General features: G+C 40.3%; 1 protein-coding gene across 2 annotated transcripts in view; it reads right to left on the reverse strand.

Moving 5' to 3' along the window:
• Positions 1-19,988, reverse strand: part of CREBL2 (cAMP responsive element binding protein like 2) — a 29,495-nt gene extending 9,507 nt beyond the window's left edge. The window contains exons 1-2 of one of the 2 annotated variants that reach the window (XM_046684087.1): positions 19,704-19,988; positions 607-658 (exon numbers count right to left, since the gene is read on the reverse strand). In XM_046684087.1, the coding sequence (XP_046540043.1) occupies positions 607-658; positions 19,704-19,714 (63 nt within the window). In that variant the 5' untranslated portion in view covers positions 19,715-19,988. The remainder of the gene's footprint in view (positions 1-606; positions 659-19,703) is intronic. The other variant, XM_046684096.1, reaches the window with a different exon arrangement.
• Between the last annotated feature and the right edge of the window lie 662 nt (positions 19,989-20,650).

Raw genomic sequence — 20,650 nt, forward strand, 5'->3', positions numbered from 1 at the left:
CTGTTCTAATTTTATTTCTATTGACATAGAGCCACATGAAAATTTAAATAGCTGTCTTTAAAACAGTATGCCATTGTTTTACCACTTTATCCACTGTCCATTTTACCTTTTTCCTCCCCAAAACACATTTGTGAGCTGGGGATAGAAGGCCTGTCTCCCTACCCCTCACCACGAGCTAGCCATTCTGTTTCTTTCTTTCTTTCTTTCTTTTTACCCTCCACAAAGAAATTATTTCACAAAGGTAGGATATTAGAGATGTCATATTTCAGTAGTGCCTCTGCAATACCAAGTCTGATTTCATTATATGTTAAAAATGTTAAAGTCTATCTTTTATAAGCAAGCAAGAGTGAAGGTCTTACTTTTCTGTTAACTACCTGTTTTTAACACTTTCTCCTTTGAGACAAGCTAAAACTAGATGTCATGATTTTTACAAAGTAAGCACCAGGGGCTGTCATATAATTCTATCTTAGTACACAGAAACAAGTATTTAATAAATATGACATAAAAAACAAAAGAAATTCCTAAGTAACCAATGGGTCAAAGAAGAGATCCCAAGGGAAATTAGAAAAATATTTTGAGATGAATGAAAAGGAAAACACAACATACCAAAACTTTATGAGATGCAGCTAAAGCAGTGCTCAGAGGGAGCTGTAAACACCTAAATTAAAAAAGAAGAAAGATTTTAAATCAATAACCTAATTTTCCACCATAAGAAACTAGAAAAAGAAGAGCAAATTAAACCCAAAGCAAGCAGATGGAAGGAAATAATAAATATTAGAGCAGAGATAAATAAAATAGAGAATGGAAAAACAACAGAGAAAAATCATTAAAACCAAAAGTTGGTTCTTCAAAGTTCAACAAAATTGACAAACCTTTAGCTAGACTGGCCAAGAGAAAACATTCAAGATACTAAAAGCAAGACTGAAAGAGAGGACATCACTATCAAAATAAAAAGGGTTACATGGGAATACTGTGAAAAATTCTTTGCCAAAAAACTAGATAACCTAAATGCAATGGACAAATTCTTAGAAAGACACAAAGTAGCAAAACTGACTCAAGAAGAAACAGAAAATATGAACAGACCTGAAACAAATAAAGACATTGAATTGTAATCAAAAAATTTCTCACAAAGAGAAGTCCTGGTCCAGGTGACTTCACTGGTGAATTCTACCAAACATTTAAAGAATTAACACTAATTCTTTACAAACTCTTCCAAAAAACACAAGAGGAGAGAACATTTCCCAACTCATTCCATGAGGTGAATATTAGCCTGATACCAAAACCAAAGATAGCATAAGAAAGGAAAACCATAGATTAATACGTCTTGTGAATATAGAGGCAAAAATCCTTAATAAAATACTAGCAGCAGACTGAATCTAACAATACATAAAAAGGATTATACATCTTGACTAAGTGCGATTTATCCCAGGAATAAACGTTGGTTTAACAAATGAAAATCAATTACTCTATATCAATAGAAAAAAGGACAAAAACTCTATGTTCATCTTAACAGACTCAGAAAAAGCACCTGACAAAATCCACCACACTTACATGATAAAAACACTCAAGAAACTAGGAATAGAAGGGAACTTCCTTCACCTGATAAAAGCCATCTATGAAAAACCCACCTAACATCATACTTAATGGTCAAAGAATGAATGCTGTCTCACAAAGGTCAGGAACAAGACAAGGATCTTGTCTTCTCTTGTCATTTCTATTCAACATCGTATTGAAGGTGCTAGACACAGCAAATAGGCAAGAAAAGGAAAGAGACGGCATTCAGATTGTAAAGGAAAAAGTAAAACTCTTTCTATTTGAAAATGACATGATTTTATATAGAGAAAATCCTAAGGAATCCACAAAAAATTGTTAGATCTAATAAATGAGTTGAGCAAGGTTGGAAGATACAAGATCAATATACAAAAATTAGTTGTGTTTCTACACATGCTGAACAATCTGAAAGTGAATTTAAGAAAACATCCCATTGAGGCCGAGTGGGCGGAGCAAAATGGCGGGGTGCGCTGACCCGGGATTCTCTCCCCTCCAAAATACAACAAAAGATTGGAAGAACTGAATTTCAGAGAATAAACATAATGCCAGCTCGTTAGAGACCTACAATACCAAGAAGGCAGAGATCATAAACCTAGCTTTACACCTTCGGAGGCGCTGGAACGGTAGGAGAGAACATCGCTCCCTCCCCTAGAGTCTGCAATCCCTGGGGCAGGGGTCGGGAAGGAGCGGGGGAGGGGCTGCGCGACCGGGGGATCATCCAGGACTCCTGCCGCTGGTTCAGTGGAGACCCGCTGATGGGGGAAAGCTTCCGTCCGCGGGGACCCTATAAATCAAGGGCCTTGGGAGACCAGAGAACAGAACTGATCTGAACCCAGACCGGCACGTGTGAGTAACAGCCCCTCCCCCCCAGCAAAGCCAGTGGGCGCAGCCATCTTGCCCCAAGGCGGAGAGCTAACACGCTGCTCTCGACCCCCATCTAGTGGCGACAGGCTGTAACTGCAACTGAATTCTACCACCATGAGAAAAAACCGCTCCTCTACCATCCAGCAATTTATAAAAGCCCCAGACCAGAAGGAAAACAATAAAAACACAGAATTAAGTCCTGAGGACTTGGAATTAGGTAAACTAAGTGATAATGAGTTCAGAGCAGCTATAAGCAAAAAACTCAATGAGGTAGAGAGAAAGATAGAGAAACAAGCCGAGTTCTGGAGTTACTTCACAAAAGAGATTGAAATCATAAAGAAGAATCAAACAGAATTACTTGAGATGAAAAACACAATGGACCAGATAAAACAGAATACGGATTCCCTGAATGCCCATGTAGACAACCTAGAGGAGCAAATCAGCATAATCGAGGACAGACAGGCTGAATGGCGCCAGACAGAGGAAGAAAGAGAACTAAGAATTTAAAAAAATGAGGAAAATCTCCGAGAGATAATGGATTCAATTAGGAGTAAGAACATAAGGATCATAGGAATTCCGGAGAATATGGAAAAGGAAAATGGAGCAGAAAGTGTGCTTAACAAAATTATTGAAGAGAACTTCCCAAATCTAGGGATCAATGGAGAAATGTGTGTAGAGGAGGGTTTTAGATCTCCTAGATTTGTCAATGTAAAAAGACCCACCGCAAGGCACATAATAGTAAAGTTAGCAAATAGGAATGATAAGGAGAGAATACTCAGGGAAGTAAGGAAAAAAAAGAGAATAACCTATAAAGGAGCCCCTATCAGACTGTCAGCGGATTTCTCTACAGAAACCCTACAAGCTAGGAGAGAATGGAGTGATATATCCAAAGCTTTAAAGGATAAAAACCTTCAGCCAAGAATACTCTATCCAGCAAGAATTTCCTTCAGATATGAGGGAGAAATTAAATCTTTTCCAGACAAACAAAAGTTAAGGGAATTTGTAACTAAAAGCCCTCCATTACAAGAAATCCTCAAGAAGGCTCTCATACTTGAAAAAAGAAAAAAAGGAGAAAGGGGACACAATCCACAGACTAGGGAGACCGATGGATAGAACCAGAACAGGATAGCAAATATTCAATTATAGCATTAGGGTAAAGGTAAGGAAACTACCAAAACAAGGACGATCTTAGCACTCTAACTACAAATTAATAAGACGAGTTGGAATAAAAAATGAAAATAATTATTTAGGAGGGGAAGAGCAAAGGGTCTAAATCAGTATTGGTCGAGTAAGTAAGAGACCACCAGAGAATAGACTATATTATACACGAGATTCTAAATACAAACTTCAAGGTAGACACTAAAATAAAGTACAGAACAGAGTCACAAATCATAGATAAGGAAAAATCTAAGAAACCCAGTATAAGAAATTGCAGTATTAAATGGGTAGTCTAAAGCACACAGGAAAAGAAACACAGGAAAACAAGATAATGAGCGACAGATTGACAGCATTAAGTCCACATGCATCAATAATCACTCTCAATGTGAACGGATTGAACTCTCCAATAAAAAGACACAGAGTGGCAAAATGGATCAAAGAAAAAGATCCAACAATTTGTTGCCTCCAGGAAACACACCTCAGCCCCAAGGACAAACAGAGACTCAGGGTGAAGGGGTGGAGGACAACACTTCAAGCAAATAGCAAGGAAAAAAAGGCAGGTGTTGCAATTCTCATATCAGACCAAGGGGATTTCAAAATAAGACAGGTAAAGAGAGACACAGAGGGACAATATATAATGATCAAAGGGACACTTCATCAAGAAGAAATAACGCTTATAAATATCTATGCACCCAACACTGGAGCACCAAGATTCATAAAGCAACTATTAACAGACCTAAAGGAAGATGTTAAAAACAACACAATAATAGTAGGGGACCTCAACACCCCACTCACATCAATGGACAGATCATCCAGACAGAAAATCAACAAGGAAATAGTGGAGCTGAATGAAAAACTAAAACAATTGGACTTAATAGACATATATAGATCACTCCACCCTGAAGGAGCTGAATTCTTCTCAAGTGCACATGGAACATTCTCTAGGATAGACCATATGTTGGGAAACAAGGCAAGCCTCTACAAATTTAAAAAAATTGAAATAATAACAAGCATCTTCTCAGATCATAGTGCTATAAGGCTAGAAATTAATTACAAGAAAAAAGCTGAGAAAGGCACAAAGATGTGGAGACTAAACAACACACTACTGAACAAGCAATGGATCATTGAAGAAATTAAAGAAGAAATAAAAAAATACCTGGAAACAAATGAAAATGATTGCATGCCATACCAACTCATATGGGATACAGCAAAAGCTGTATTAAGAGGAAAATTCATCGCAATACAGGCACATCTTAACAAACAAGAAAAATCCCAAATAATCAACCTTAAAGCACACCTAACTGAACTAGAGAAAAAAGAACAAATGAAGCCCAAAGTCAGCAGAAGGAGAGAAATAATAAAAATCAGAGCAGAAATAAATACTATTGAAACGAAAAAGGCAGTAGAAAGGATCAATGAGACAAAGAGCTGGTTTTTTGAGAAGATAAATAAAATTGACAAACCACTAGCCAGACTTACAAAGAAAAAAAGAGAGAAAGCTCAAATAAACAAAATCAGAAATGAGCGAGGAGAAATAACAACAGACTCTGCAGAAATACAACAGATTATAAGAGAATACTACAAAAAACTATATGCCAACAAAATGGATAACCTAGAGGAAATGGATAAATTCTTGGACTCCTACAATCTCCCAAAGCTCACTCAAGAAGAGGCAGACAATTTGAACAGACCAATCACAAGGAAAGAGATTGAAAGAGCAATCAAAAACATCCCAAAGAATATAACCCCAGGACCAGATGGCTTTCCTGGGGAATTCTACCAAACTTTCAGAGAGGACTTAATACCTATCCTTTTCAAGCTATTCCAAAAAATTAGGGAAGATGGAACACTTCCTAACACATTCTATGAGGCCAACATCACGCTGATACCAAAACCTGACAAGGACACCACGAAAAAAGAGAACTTTTTCAGGCCAATATCACTGATGAACATAGATGCAAAAATTCTAAACAAAATTTTGGCAACCAGAATTCAGCAATTCATCAAAAGAATCATACATCAGAATCAGGTGGGATTCATACCAGGGACACAGGGATGGTTCAACATCCGCAAATCAATCAATGTGATACACCACATCAACAAACTGAGGAATAAAAACCACATGATCATCTCAATAGATGCAGAGAAGGCATTTGACAAGATCCAACAGCCATTTATGATAAAAACTCTGAACAAAATGGGCATAGAAGGAAACTACCTCAACATAATAAAGGCCATATACGACAAACCCATAGCCAACATCATACTCAATGGGCAAAAACTGAACCCCATCCCCCTGAAAACAGGAACGAGACAAGGATGCCCTCTATCACCACTCTTATTTAACATAATACTGGAGGTCCTGGCCAGAGCAATCAGGCAAGAAAAAGGAATAAAAGGAATCCAAATAGGGAGGGAAGAAGTGAAACTCTCGCTGTTTGCAGACGACATGATCTTATATATAGAAAACCCCAAAGAATCCATTAGAAAACTGTTAGAAGTAATCAACAACTACAGCAAAGTTGCAGGGTATAAAATCAATTTGCATAAATCAGTAGCATTTCTATACTCCAGTAATGAACCAACAGAAAAAGAACTCAAGAATACAATACCATTCACAATCGCAACAGAAAGAATAAAATACCTTGGGGTAAATTTAACTAAGGAAGTGAAGGACCTATATAATGAAAATTACAAGGGCTTTCTGAGAGAATTGGATGACGACATAAGGAGATGGAAAGACATTCCATGTACATGAATTGGAAGAATAAACATAGTTAAAATGTCCATTCTACCTAAAGCAATCTACAGATTCAACGCCATCCCAATCAGAATCCCAATGACATTCTTTACAGAATTAGAACAAAGAATCCTAAAATTCATATGGGGCAACAAAAGACCCCGAATTGCTAAAGCAATCCTGAGAAAAAAGAACAAAACGGGAGGCATCACAATCCCTGACTTCAAAACATACTACAAAGCTACAGTAATCAAAACAGCATGGTACTGGTACAAAAACAGGTGCACAGATCAATGGAACAGAATTGAAAGCCCAGAAATAAAACCACACATCTATGGACAGCTTATCTTTGACAAAGCTGAGGGCATACAATGGAGAAAAGAAAGTCTTTTCAACAAATGGTGCTGGGAAAACTGGAAAGCCAGATGTAAAAGAATGAAAATTGACCATTCTTTTTCACCATTCACCAAAATAAACTCAAAATGGATTAAAGACCTAAAGGTGAGACCTGAAACCATAAGGCTTCTGAAGAAAATGTAGGCAGTACACTCTTTGACATCAGTATTAAAAGGATCTTTTCGGACACCATGCCTTCTCAGAGAAGGGAAACAATAGAAAGAATAAACAAATGGGACTTCATCAGATTAAAGAGCTTCTTCAAGGCAAATGAAAACAGGATTGAAACAAAAAAACAACCCACTAACTGGGAAAAAATATTTGCAAGTCATATATCTGACAAAGGCTTAATATCCTTAATATATAAAGAACTCTCGCAACTCAACCACAAAACATCAAACAACCCAATCAAAAAATGGGCTGGAGACATGAACAGACATTTCTCCAAAGAAGATATACTGATGGCCAATAGGCACATGAAAAGATGCTCATCATCGCTGATCATCAGGGAAATGCAAATCAAAACTACACTAAGATATCACCTTACACCCGTTAGAATGACAAAAATATCTAAAACTAATAGCAACAAATGTTGGAGAGGTTGCGGAGAAAAAGGAACCCTCATACACTGCTGGTGGGAATGCAAACTGGTGCAGCCACTGTGGAAAACAGTATGGAGATTCCTCAAAAAACTAAAAATAGAACTACCATACGATCCAGCCATCCCACTACTGGGTATTTATCCAAAGAGCCTGAAGTCAGCAATCCCAAAAGTCCTGTGCACCCCAATGTTTATTGCAGCACTGTTTACAATAGCCAAGATGTGGAAGCAACCTAAGTGCCCATCAACAGACGAATGGATAAAGAAGATGTGGTACATATACACAATGGAATACTACTCAGCTGCAAAACAGAACAAAACCATTCCATTTGCAATAACATGGATGGACCTTGAGAGAATTATGTTAAGTGAAATAAGCCAGCGAGAGAAAGATAATCTGTGTATGACTCCACTCATATGAGGAATTTAAAACTATGGACCAAGAACAGTTTAGTGGATACCAGGGGAAAGGTGGGGTGGGGGGTGGGCACAAAGGGTGAAGTGGTGCACCTACAACATGACTGACAAACACTAATGTACAATTGAAATTTCACAAGATTGTAACCTATCAATAACTCAATAAAAATAAAATAATAAAAAAAGAAGATAAAAACAATGACAAACAAACAAACAAACAAACAAAAACATCCCATTTATGACAGCATCAAAAAATAAAGTACTTAGGAATAAATCTAACAAGAGAAGTGCAAGACTGGTACCCTGCAAGAAATTAAAGAAAATGTAATAAATAGAAAGACATTCCATGTTAATGCATCAGAAGACAATACTGTTAAGATGGCAACACTCCCCAAATTGATCTAAAGATACAACATAATTGCTATCAAAATCCCAGCTGCCTTTTTGCAGAAATTGACGAGATAATCCTAAAATTCACATGGAAATACAAGGGACCCTGAATAGCCAAAACAATCTTGAAAAAGAACAAAGTTGGAGGGCTTACACTTCTGATTTCAAAACGTATTAGAAACCCACAGTAATCAAGATAGTGCAGTACTGGCACGAGGATAGACACACAAATCAATGGGAAAGAAGTGAGAATCCAGAAGTAAACCTTTACATTTATGGACAATTGATTTTCAACAAGGTGCCAAAATAACTAAAAGGGGAAAGAACAATCTTTTCAATAAATAGTGTGGGACAAATGGATATCCAAAAGCAAAAGAATTAAGTTGGACTCCTACAACATGTCATATATCAAAAATTAACTCAAAATAGAACAAAAGTCTGAATGTAAAAGCTACAGTATAAAATTCTTAGAGGAAAACACAGGAATAAATCTTTGTGACTTTGGATTAGGTAATAGCTTCTTAGATATGATACCATAAGCACAGGCAACAAAAGAAAAAGTAAATTGGACTTTACAAAATTAAAAATTTTGTGCTTCAAAGGATACCATTAAGGTAAAAAAACAATTCACAGAATGGTAGAAAATATTTGTAAATCATACATATAAGGGACTTGTATCCAGAATATATAAAGAACTCCTACAACTCAACAATTTAAAAAGACAAATAATCCAATTAAAATGTGGGCAAAGTATTTGAATAGACATTTCTCCAAAGAAGATCTACAAACAGCCAAGTATATAAAAAAATGCTTGATATCATTAGTCACTAGGAAAATGTGAACCAAAATCACAAGATACCACTTCATACCCACTAGGATGGCTATATAATCAAAAAGACAGCCAATAACAAGTGTTGGTATGTATGTGAAGAAAAGGAACCCTCATACATTGCTGGTGGGGAATGTATAATGGTAGCCACTTTGGCAAACAGTTTAGTAGTTCCCCAAAAATATTAAACACAGAGTTACCATATGACCCAGCAAGTCTAATTCTAGATATATCGCAAAAAGAAATGAAAACATATATCCACACAAGAACTTGTACACGAATGTTCACAGCACCATTATTCACGAGAGCTAAAAACTGGAAACAACCCAGATGTCCATCAACTGGTGAATAGATAACAAAATGTGGTGTATCCATCCAACGGAACATTATTCAGCCATAAAAAGAATGAAGTATTGATACATGGTACAACATGGATGAACTCTGAAAACATTATGCCAAGTGAAAGAAGCCAAACACAAAAGGCCACGTACTGTATGATTCCATTTATACGAAATGTCCAGAATAGCCAAATCTACAGAGACAGAAAGTAGATTAGGTAAGGCAGACAGTAGGTAAGTTAGGGCTGGGAAGGGAAGGAGAGAATGGCGAGTGACTGGTAATGGGTTCAGGGTTTCTTGTTTTTTAATTGGTAGGCTTTGTTTTTTAGAGCTGTTTACAGGAAAATTAAGCAGAAAGTATACAGAATTCCCATGTATCTCTGCCTTCCCCGTTCCCTCTATTATTAACATCTTGCATTAGTGTGGTACATTTGTTACAAATGATGAACCAATGTTGATATATTATTAAGTGAAGTCCACAGTTTACATTCAGGTTCTTTGTGTTGTACAGTCCTATGGGTTTTGACAAATACATAGTGTCATGTATCTGCCCTTCCAGTATCACACAGAATAGTTTCACTGCCCTAAATATCCCCTGTGCTCCACCTGTTCCATTCTTCCTGCCTAAACCTTGGCAAGCTTTTTTTTTTTTTACTGCCTTTTTAGTAATCTTTTTGCTGTTTCTACAGTTTTGCCTTTTCCAGAACGTCACAGAGTTGGAATGATACAGTTTGATGTAGGCTTTTCAAACTGGCTTCTTTCACTTAGCAATATGCATTTAAGCTCCTCTAGGGCTTTTCATGGCTTAATAGCTCATTTCTTTTTTTGCTAAATAAAATTCCATTATATGGATATACCACCGTTTGTTTATAAGGGTTTCTTTTTGGAGTAATGAAAATGTTCTGGCATTAGATAGTGGTGATATTTCACAACTCTGTGAACATACTAAAAATCACAGAATTGTATACTTTAAAAGGGTGAATTTGGGGGCTGGCCCAGTGGTGCAGTGGTTAAGTTTGAACGTTCCGCTTCGTTGGCCCGGGGTTCTCCGGTTTGAATCCCGGGTGTGGATTGTCAAGCCATGCTGTGGCAGGTGTCCTACACAAAATAGAGGAAGATGGACACGGGTGTTAGCTCAGGGCCAGTCTTCCTCAGCAAAAAGAGGAGGATTGGCAGCCGATGTTAGCTCAGGGCTAATCTTCCTCAAAAAAAGAGAGAAAAGGATGAATTTCATGGTATGTGATTTATTTTTCAATAAAGGTGTTATTTAAAAAAAATGGTTATTTTTTTAAAAAAGACATGAACCTTTACAAGCAGAAAGAATAGTAAAAAAGGAAGATTCAAGGTGGCACAAAGACAAAAGCTTATGAGGAGAAAGAATATTATGGAGGGGAGGGGTCCGTATAGGATTCTAATGTATGAGTTTTAAAAGCCTGGGAATTAAGATAAACTACTGGACCTAGCCAAGAGGGAGTTCCTGATAATTCTAAATTTAACCATTACGGAGAAAGACAGAATAGAAACTAGTCTGCAAAGGCCTGAGCATAGATGGCAAGGCTTCCCAGTCAAGTTCAGCTTCCGCAGAAAGAGGAGACATAACTACAGGCGCATGCTCTTTAGGGGCTTCTTAAAATGAGGAAGCCTCCAGTGCTCAGATTAAACCCTATTCCCAAGATTCCTGGACCATTTTACTTCCAGCTTTTTAAGAACAAACAACAAAAACTTAAATTCAGGGGTCAAACAGGGTGTGCAGGGAGAGAGCTGTCACTGTGGACAAGGCCCCGAGTGAGACACTCTGCACGTTATCTCACGCTATTTCACACCCCTTCAGATGGGGTAAACACTATTACCCTCGTCTTTTCAGGTAAAGAGGGGAAATTAATTCCTTTATTCAACAACTACTTACTGAACACCCACTATGCCCCAAACACTGTAAAACTCTAGGAATATTGATGTAAGTAGAGTCCTTACCCTTACTGCACTTAGACTCGTGAAGAGAAGCAGACGTGAAATAAACAATAACGTTACAGAGAGCAAGATATCGGTACACCTAGGAGTGCTGGGAATGGAGCGATGGATGCACGCACGTGCACACACGCACACACACACACACAGATATGCACGGTGCATCTCTATTTCACAGATGATAAAATTTTAGTCCAGAGATTTTTAATGCCAGAGCAGGGTCTAGACCCTGAGTCCCCTGATCTGCATCATAGCAACTTGTCACAAGGTAAGTCACTATCATTAAGTGTGACTATTCCCCTCCAGATTCCTAGATAGGACTCATTAACCTGAACGTATAATTCCCTGAAAAGGCTCTAAAACTGACAGGTGCTTTATATGCACTGCTATATTAATACTATAAAGTCATTCATTTAATCCGATTCTCTGTGACATTAGGCACTTGATGGAGAGGGGCGGCAAGGAGGTTAACTAACAAAGTTTTTCATTTTATGCCTCCTAAAATCTCCCTCTACTACTGTGACTTTCCATGCCCACTCACTGAAGTCATGCCAATTTATTCCTTTATAAAATTTCGACTTACCTCGTCCTCTCCATTCCTACTACTTACATTAGTCAGGGCCCTACTCACAGATTATTACAATAGGATCCCAACGGGTCTCCCTACCATCTCTCCTTTTCCACCTCCACTCCCGAGTCAATCCATCTTGCAAACAGCTGCCAAATTAACCTTTCTTTTCAGCTTATTAAAATAACTTTAGTGTGTTTTTCTTCATTGTAAAAAAGTAATACCTGATCATTATAGGAAGAATAAACTTTAATGACCCTTTGGCTATGTCACCCTCCAGCTCAAGAGAAGACCTCTGGCTCAGCACTGCTTACTAAGTCACCATATCCAGTATGTCAGTTTCCTGTGGCTGCTGCGACAATCAACACAAACTTGGTAGCTTAAAACAAGAGAAATTTATTCTATGTGTTCTCGAGGCCAGAAGTTTGGCAGGGCTGCACTCTCTCTGGAGGCCCTTGGGGAGAATCCATCCTTTGCCTCTTCCAACTTCTGGTGGCTGTCAGCATTCCTTGATTTGTGGCCACATCACTCCAATGTCTGTCTCAAGGGTCACACTGCCTCCATATCTGTCTGTCAAACCTCCCCCGCCTCACTCTTATGAGGACAATTGTCACTGGATTTAGGGCCCACGCAGATAATCCAGGATAAATTCCTCCTCTCAAAATCCTTAATTACATTTTTTGCCATATAAGGTAATATTCACTCTTGTCCCATATAAGGTGATATTCACAGGCTCCAGGGGTTAGGATGTGGATCTATCTTTTCAGGGGCCACCATTCAGTCCGCTACATCCAGGCTCCCACTCACCACGCAAATCTTCTCTTTCATTATTCCAAGCAGGTACCCTCCATATCAAGTCACGCCGATACCCTTAGGGACCTCACCCCAGCCCCTGCATTCCCACCTCTACTCACCATTTCCCTAAGTGTTCCCCCTCCATCCTCCCACCGTCCAAAAGGGAAAATAAGCTTTCTTTGGTTAGGGTCAGCTCTAGCCCTCTATCTCTGAAGCTCACACTGACAATCACCCTCAGCCCAGGCATCATTTTTCGTCTCCAAATTTTTGGAACATACAGTTGATATCACATTGAATTTATGTTACATTGTGTTTTTTAGTGGTCTCACAGACTTAACTTCTATCTAGTCCAAGTACAGTGAGCTCCTCAGGCAGAGAAGTTGTGTTTTCTACTTCTTCTGCAATCCCCAGAGCATCTAGCACAGAGCCAGGTATTTATTAAAAGACTGATAGTCAAAGGAATAAATGCAAAGGAAAATCAGCAATATTTTTAAGTTGATTTAAATTGATATCACTACCACCACCAACAACTTACAGAAGTTATAAAAAAGAAAAAGTTCTCTCATAAGGGATATAAAATCTGAAAAACCAATTAATAACTCATTTTACCACCCTTTTTACACTTATTTACATCCTAATGTTCTACTTCTTAAGGCAACTTATAAAAGTTTCAAGTTGTTAAGCCTAACAGAATCACTGCATTTATATGAAGTGGTAGCATCAGCCCAGCTAAAAAGGAAAATAGCAGAAGGGCCTGTTTCACTTTTCTTTTAAAAACATTACGTGAAAAGTTATCTTTCTTTGATTAAAGAAAAATAAGACAGATGTGAATGTGCCCAGCCACTGCTCTTTACCACTTTAAAGAAAAAACAAAACAAGTGGCTGCATTTTCATCTGGTGTTAAGGCTCCCAGAACTTCCTTCACAGCTGTGGGTTAGGCTTTTTCTCTCTTTTATTTACCAGAACTTCAGAGAGACAGTCTAATCACATCTTCCCGCTGCTAACCTTTCTTCCAGTTTTTCTAGTCAACAGAAGAAGAGAACGTAGGCATCTCTGAAAGGAGAGTTACCCCTGCCTTTCCTTTCCCAAACCCTCTGCCTGCCCAGCCCCCACCCCCAGCTATTATTGTTTGAAGCTAAATATACTACTACATATATTTTAGCAATGCCTGAAGCTGCTACAAACTGACTCAGTGAGAGTGGTCTATACTTAACTTTCTTCTTTCCCACCCACCTCTTCCTCAACTGCTACATCTGCCCTATGACTCCAGTGAAACTTCTCTTGGTAGGGTCACAAACAATCTCCTATTTTTCAAGCCCAATGGATACTTTTTCACTACTTCCTTTACTTGACCTTTTTTTGGTAGCATCTTGTAGGGTAGACTAAGTCCCCTCTTTAAAATGCCCTCCTCCCTTAGACAGACGGCATAGCAGCTCTTCTTTCTGGCTCTCCTCTATCACTAACCTCTCCTTTTGAGTTTATTTTGTTGAGTCCTAGTCCTCAGCCTCTTCTGATCATTTTAGAGTTTTCTAGGGTTTCTCTTTAGCGCTCTCTTCTGTCCACATTCTTCACCCTCGAAGGATTCTAAGCCTGCTGCATCAGCCACAACCTACCGTGTAAGTCTCTAATACGGTCTTCAGCTCAGGCCTTTCTTCTGAGCAACTAAGCAAACTGGTGAGGAGCCCGAAAGGACTAGCATTTATTGAAAATGCATTATGTACTAAATTCTTTTGACATGGGCTCACATATATATTGCATTTAATTCTCACAATAACCCAATAAGGTTTTTTTTTTTAACACATCCAGTTTATAGGTGAAGAAATTCAGTTCTGAAGAGATTAAATAATCTGTTAATCTGCCCAAAATCATCATAGCTTGAAAGTGGTGGAAATGAGATTTGAACTCTGGTTATATGCCAAAATCCATTTTCTTTCCTAATTGGACCATCTGCCTCTAATTTTGTCCCCTTCCTACATCTTTACCCTAATCCATTCTCCGTATAGAAGCATTTTTCTTTAAAAACACAAATCTGATATTGTCACCTCTGCTTTAAAATCCTTTAATGGCTCCCAACATCTATGGCCTTGGTTTTCAAACTTCAGTAAGCATATGAGCCACTCAACTGGGGAGCCTATTAAAAATTCAAATTCTCAGGCTCCATTCCCAAAGATGCAGCAGGCGTCTTCTTTATTCCACACTTTGAAAAATACTGACCCAAATTTCTTAGCTCAACTTGCCAGGCATATCATGATCCTGCCCCCGATTATCTTTCCATCCTTATCTCTGCCCCCACCCCTCCTTATGCCTTATGTTCTAACGCAGGGGTCAATAAAGTACAGCCCTGCTGGCAAGCCAAAGTCAGCCTACCGCTTGTTTTGGTAAATAATTTGTGCGTGTGTGTGTGTGTGAGGAAGCTTGGCCCTGAGTTAACATCTGTTGCCAATCTTCCTCCTTTTGCTTGAGGAAGACTGTCGCTGAGCTAACATCTGTGCCAATTTTCCTCTATTTTAAGTGGGATAGCGCCACAGCGTGGCTTGATGAGTGGTGCTGGGTCTGCACCCAGGATCCAAACCTGCGAACCAAGGCCGCTAAAGCAGAGCGCACGAACTTAACCACTACACCGGCCGGCCCGTACAGAAAGTTTTATCGGAGCACAGCCACATCCATTCATTACATTCTGCCTATGGTGCTTTTGTGCTACAAAGGCAGAGTTGAGTAATTGCAACAGAGATCACATGGCACATAAATATTTACTACCTGGCCCTTTACAGAAAATTTGCCAATTCCTGCTCTACCTTACACCAAAATATATTGCATTTTTCAGTGCAATATGCTTTAATACAGTATATTTCCTCTCCCATTTTCAGAGGGACTCCCATTCTTCCTTACAGATTCATTCCTACTGTGTGAACCCATGTCTGACATACCTAGACAGTTAGGCATCCATTCTTAGTGCCCCCAAAGCACTTTGCCTCTGTTGCCCTCATTTCTTACCTCACTATATTATAATTATTTTTCTATATGTCTGCCTAGCCCACTGAAATGTAAGCTCCCAAGAATAGCTATAAACTCTTATTTATCTTTGTATCTCTACAGTCTAGCACAATGCCTGGTACACATTTGGTGTCCAACAAATGTTAGATAAGTTAATGAATGAACAGACTTTTCTGAAAACCTTAAAGAGCAAAACTTTCTGAATAACATCACTTAAACTTGGATTCCAATTCGTTTCTGTAGTATTAAAATTAGTCCTTAGGGTTAAACTACCTGCAGAGGCACCCTAGTTAAAATGTGCGCGTAACCTGGACAGGAAAGGAAGGCACATTAAAACGTTAATATCTACTGTCAGAGATTTGTTTAGTAGATGAGCTGGCTTTTCTGTCTCGGTCTTGTGGAAAGTGCCGATGGAACAGAAGGACAGAAAAGTAGAAAATGTCAGAGCTTTGTGCCACTACCCAAGGAGGGTAGCTCCAACGGTAGCAAAGGATGGCTAAGGGGACAACAGGAGGGACATCCGGGCCAAAGGACAGGTCTTGGAATGCCAAAGAGATTTTTTGGCCAAGTTACCATTTTTGTGAGAGCCAGCACTATTCAGAATAACTGAAGGGAACTGAAGACCGAGTCTTCTCAGCGAAGGGCTAAGGAAGGCAGATGAAGCATGGCTGGCTCTCTCTCAGTCCCTCACCTGGAACTTGCTGTCCCACACTGTCAGACTGGGCAATACAGCAGGGTGGTCTTTTACCAGCTTATAGCCTATGGCAGGAACACATCTTGTCTAGGATATCTCAATTTACTCATTCGTTCATTCAATAAACATAAAAGTCGAACAGAAAATAAGAAATAAGAACCTTCTGTCTAGGATCAAAGCCTCCGAAAACAACACATTTCGATTTTCTTTGTAATTGAACACAGCAGGTCAGGGAGAAGGGCCTTTTGTCCCTAGCGGTGGACATGCAGGCGGGCTTGGGAGACCACCTTTCTTACACCACAGGACAGTTCAGGGCACTCCTTAAGTTCATGTCATGTCTCATCCCACTGCCCCTGTCCCATGTGGGGCCATAGTTAGGAGCAATGGGTAGTGGAGGTATAAACACAGCTGCCAACATTATGCAACGGCACACACTTAAGAATTACTACAACGAGCATCTCAGGTGCCTACTGCACCGTGCTAAGGACCAAGGAAGTCACTGCTGGCTAATCCAATAATGATAACATTTTGTGATGCCTACTATGTGTTAGACTCTGTACTCGATGCTCTATATGCATTATCTCTAATCCTCACCAAAGCCTGCGAAGAAAGTATTGAGCATTTAACAGATAAAAATGGAAGTTCAGAAAGGTTAAATAACGTGGCCAAGATTTTTTCCTTCCCAACTAGCCTAGAGGGGACTGAGCCTACTCAGTCAGCATTTGAGTTTTGCTACTTACACTTTCCAAAGCCCTCACTTTTAGATGCCCAATCTATCTCTTGCTTTATTTTTCCCATTTGCTATTGTCTGTATACACTGGCTGGTTGGCTCAGTGGAGTACACTGACTAAAGAAAGCCCAGGTATATCAGGGCTATCGCCTTAATGCCACTCTGTTCCAATTCAACTCAATCACTATTAACTAGCAGTCTATGCTGTATCAGGCACATTGCTAGATGCTTGGGAGGCAAAGCTTTGCCCCCATTCAAATCTGTCCTGCTCTTACTCCAGGAAGCCAGATGGCAGAATGAAGAGAGCTCTTGGCAAACTCATTCACCATCGCTGATGAAAACAAATCAGAATACAGAATCTTTATAAAGAGAGATCCTCACATCATCATCATCTGTTTCCTGACCTGTTCATTCAAATACTGCCTTTCTCTAACGGCTGCTCCTGCCCACTTCATCCTCTTCCTGTTGCCATGGCCCTGCTGCCAGCCAGTCTGTCATCCTTTACGCTCTCACCAGCACAGCCACCATCCTTCCAAGCCCTAACCCTCACCTTCCCTTATACGGGGGAAAATGGAACCTGAGACTCCATCACCCATTCACAATGCGAGGGAAAAGTGTGTTTTGTGTGTGAGTGTGTATGTATACACTAGAAGGACAATACAATTTGCAGGACCGTAGAGCACAGATAAAGGCAGGACTGGGAGCTTATTTCAGGGCTGTTTCATACCGCCCGACTGCTGAACGAGCAGTCCAGGCTGGCTGCACATGGCATTTCAGTATTACTCATCCACAACTGTGGTTTGTATTCAAAGTGAAAGGAGTGTATTCACAGAGGCACTATCCATCTGAAAGAGATTTTCTTTTCCATAGTCAGTAAAGATTTAAGAAACTGCTGGTTTCTAAATAGTCTCATAAAAATAATGAATTAATAAAGTATGAGAACTGAATTCATTTTCCTTACCTGTGAGCCCTAGAGAAAGTAACCCAAATTTAACTTCACCCTTTTAGGCAAAAGAATAAAATTTTATACCCCCACTACAGTTTGCTAGTTTTAGAAAACAACTCCTATACGATTTTACAGGTAAGTAAAATAACTCAAAATCCTATGTATTTTTCTTGGACTTATTTGAGATTATTGAAGACTTTGAGAAAGTTATTAAATGTTTCAAAGGCCTGAAACGGAAACAACTGAAAATTATGTAGAATATACTGTGAGAGTCTCAAATCCAGGAAATTAAAGAACAATATGTTATTTCAGCATCCTTTAGTAGCCATAACGTTATTTTTGGGGAAAGATAATGGGGTACAGTCGTCAGATTTCATTTCAAAATTAACACTGAAAGATCAAGCTAGCAAAGACTTCTAAGAAAAATTATTTTCTGATTTTTCTGGAAAATTCTCAGAACTCTTCCTTTCTGTCTTGGAAATACTACTTCCCATTGGACGGGAACTGCTACTTCACAGGGAAACTGTTCCTCTAGGTGAGTCCCTATTCCAGAGTAGCACTGTGTTGGGCTTTCCCTGCTGTCTGTCACTTTTCTCAGAGCCTTCTGCAGGAACAATGAGAGGAGCTGATGTAGCATAGCACAGGCAGCACAGAGAAGCAGGAAATTTTTTCAGTCCCTCTGAGGATGGGTGGAACAAAATCCTGACAGCAGCAAAGTGTTACTGGTTAGATGGAGGAGAAAAGGGCATCCAAAGGAAAAAGCTATCATGAGCAGCATGCCAGAGACTGTGGAAAGCAAGACCTCAGGAAAGCATAGGGAAGGAGGGATTTCTACTTTAAAAACTGGCAAATTCTAGAAGTCTGGTTCCTTAAAAAAAATTCCAATTTCCTAAACATTCTAAAACATCAATAAGCTGATGATCAATAAGCTGACGTCCCTATCTTCATGAAATAAAACTAGACAATGTTAATGTAGATAAACAAAGGCAGAAAGAGTTGGTTAAACATAGATAAACTCTAAGAATTCACCAATAATGAACACTGTCTGTTATCTTATAATCACAGGGAGAAGTGATTTGGAGAGGGAAAGGGAGACGGGGATGGGACATCAAGACAGATTAACAAGAAGGAATTCACTACTTTCCTCAGAGAAGGCTTTCGAGAGGAGGTTAGATTCCAGACTCTGGACGAATAGCAACAGGAGCTTCGCAGAGTGTTCCAACCAACCACAGGAAAATAGCTCAGAGGGGGAGTGAACTGATTATATGAATGGGGCATTGAGTAAGGGAGCCCGAGAGAAGAAAGGGGAACCGTCAGGGGGAACAGAGGTGGTTCAGCGTGCCCTAGTTAAGGTCTCCAAACTGGAGAAATGCTGGGACTGGGCAAGGGAAGCCAAAAAGAAAAAGCACAGTCGTTTCTTTACTTGTCTCAGGAGGGAAGTAAAAAACTAGAGTTTGCACAACCTGAAAAAGCTGACAAACAGGCTTGCCCTGCGAGTGAAAAATTTCCGGAGTGGGCCTTTTCTGGAAAAACGCGGCCCCGGTGTTCCCTGAATTGCCGGTGGGTACCAGGGGGCAACAACTGGAGAGGCGCAGGGATGTCCCAGGCAGGTGTTTCTTGGGTGTTGGCATGGACTACCGAGCTGAGGCTCAGCGGTGGGACTAGCACTTAGCGACAAGCAGGCGGCGGCGGCATCGGCAGCTGCGCGTGCAAACCACAGGACTTACCTTACTGTCATCCATCTCGGCAGACAGGCCGGCCCGGCCAGGCGCGCCCTCCCCCTGCCCTCCCCCGGCTCAGCCGGCCTGGCCCGGCCCGGCCCCCGCCCCGGGGGAAGAAGGGGATATGGTTTTGCCTGCCTCCTCCTCTCGCCTAACAGTTCGTTTTCCTGATGCCACAGTCACGGGGACGAGGGACCAATTCAGGAATGGCAGAGCGGACCCTGGAGGCGGCCCAAAACGCCTCCCTTCGCCGCCACCGCCTCCTCCTCCCCCTCCATGACAGTCTCTGGGTGTGTTTACAGACGCCCTGGAGAGGGGCCGGGACGGGAGAGCGGGCGGGAGTGGTGCGCACGGACTGGCCCCTTCGGCTGCCGTAGCACCGCGGTATTCTGGGGATTGTAGTTTTCCTGACCACAGTCTCTGCGCGGCTGACTGGAAAGAAAACTACAATGTCCACATAGCCTCAGCGAGGAGTCTTGTTTTCCTCTTGGCCGTAAGCGCTGCGGAGGAGGGGCCAGGCAGGAGGCAGAAACTACGTTTCCCACAGTGCGTTCCCTGGGGTCTTTTAGCTCCTGGGTTCCAGCGGCCTGGACAGGGAGAGGAGGGAGCTTGGGGCCCCGCGGAGGCAACCGTAAAGGAGGTGCCCTGGGAGCAAGCCCTCCTCAGGGACACCGAGGAAACCCTGAAAAGTCTTTATTAAAGAATAATGTAAAATGGTGCAGCTGCTTTGGGAAAGAACTTGGCAGTTCGTCACAATATTAGAGTTACTGTATGGCCAACAATTCCAGGAGAAATGAAAATATATGCCCACAGGAAAACTTGTACATAAACATTCTGTCCTAGAAACATTATTCATAATAGTCAAAAAGTAAAAACAACCCAAATGTTTATCAATGGATGAATGGATAGGCCAATTGTGGTATATGTGTACAAAGGAACATTATTAGACCATG

The sequence above is a fragment of the Equus quagga genome, chromosome 1 (genome assembly GCF_021613505.1).
Source record: "Equus quagga isolate Etosha38 chromosome 1, UCLA_HA_Equagga_1.0, whole genome shotgun sequence".
Lineage (NCBI taxonomy): Eukaryota > Metazoa > Chordata > Mammalia > Perissodactyla > Equidae > Equus > Equus quagga.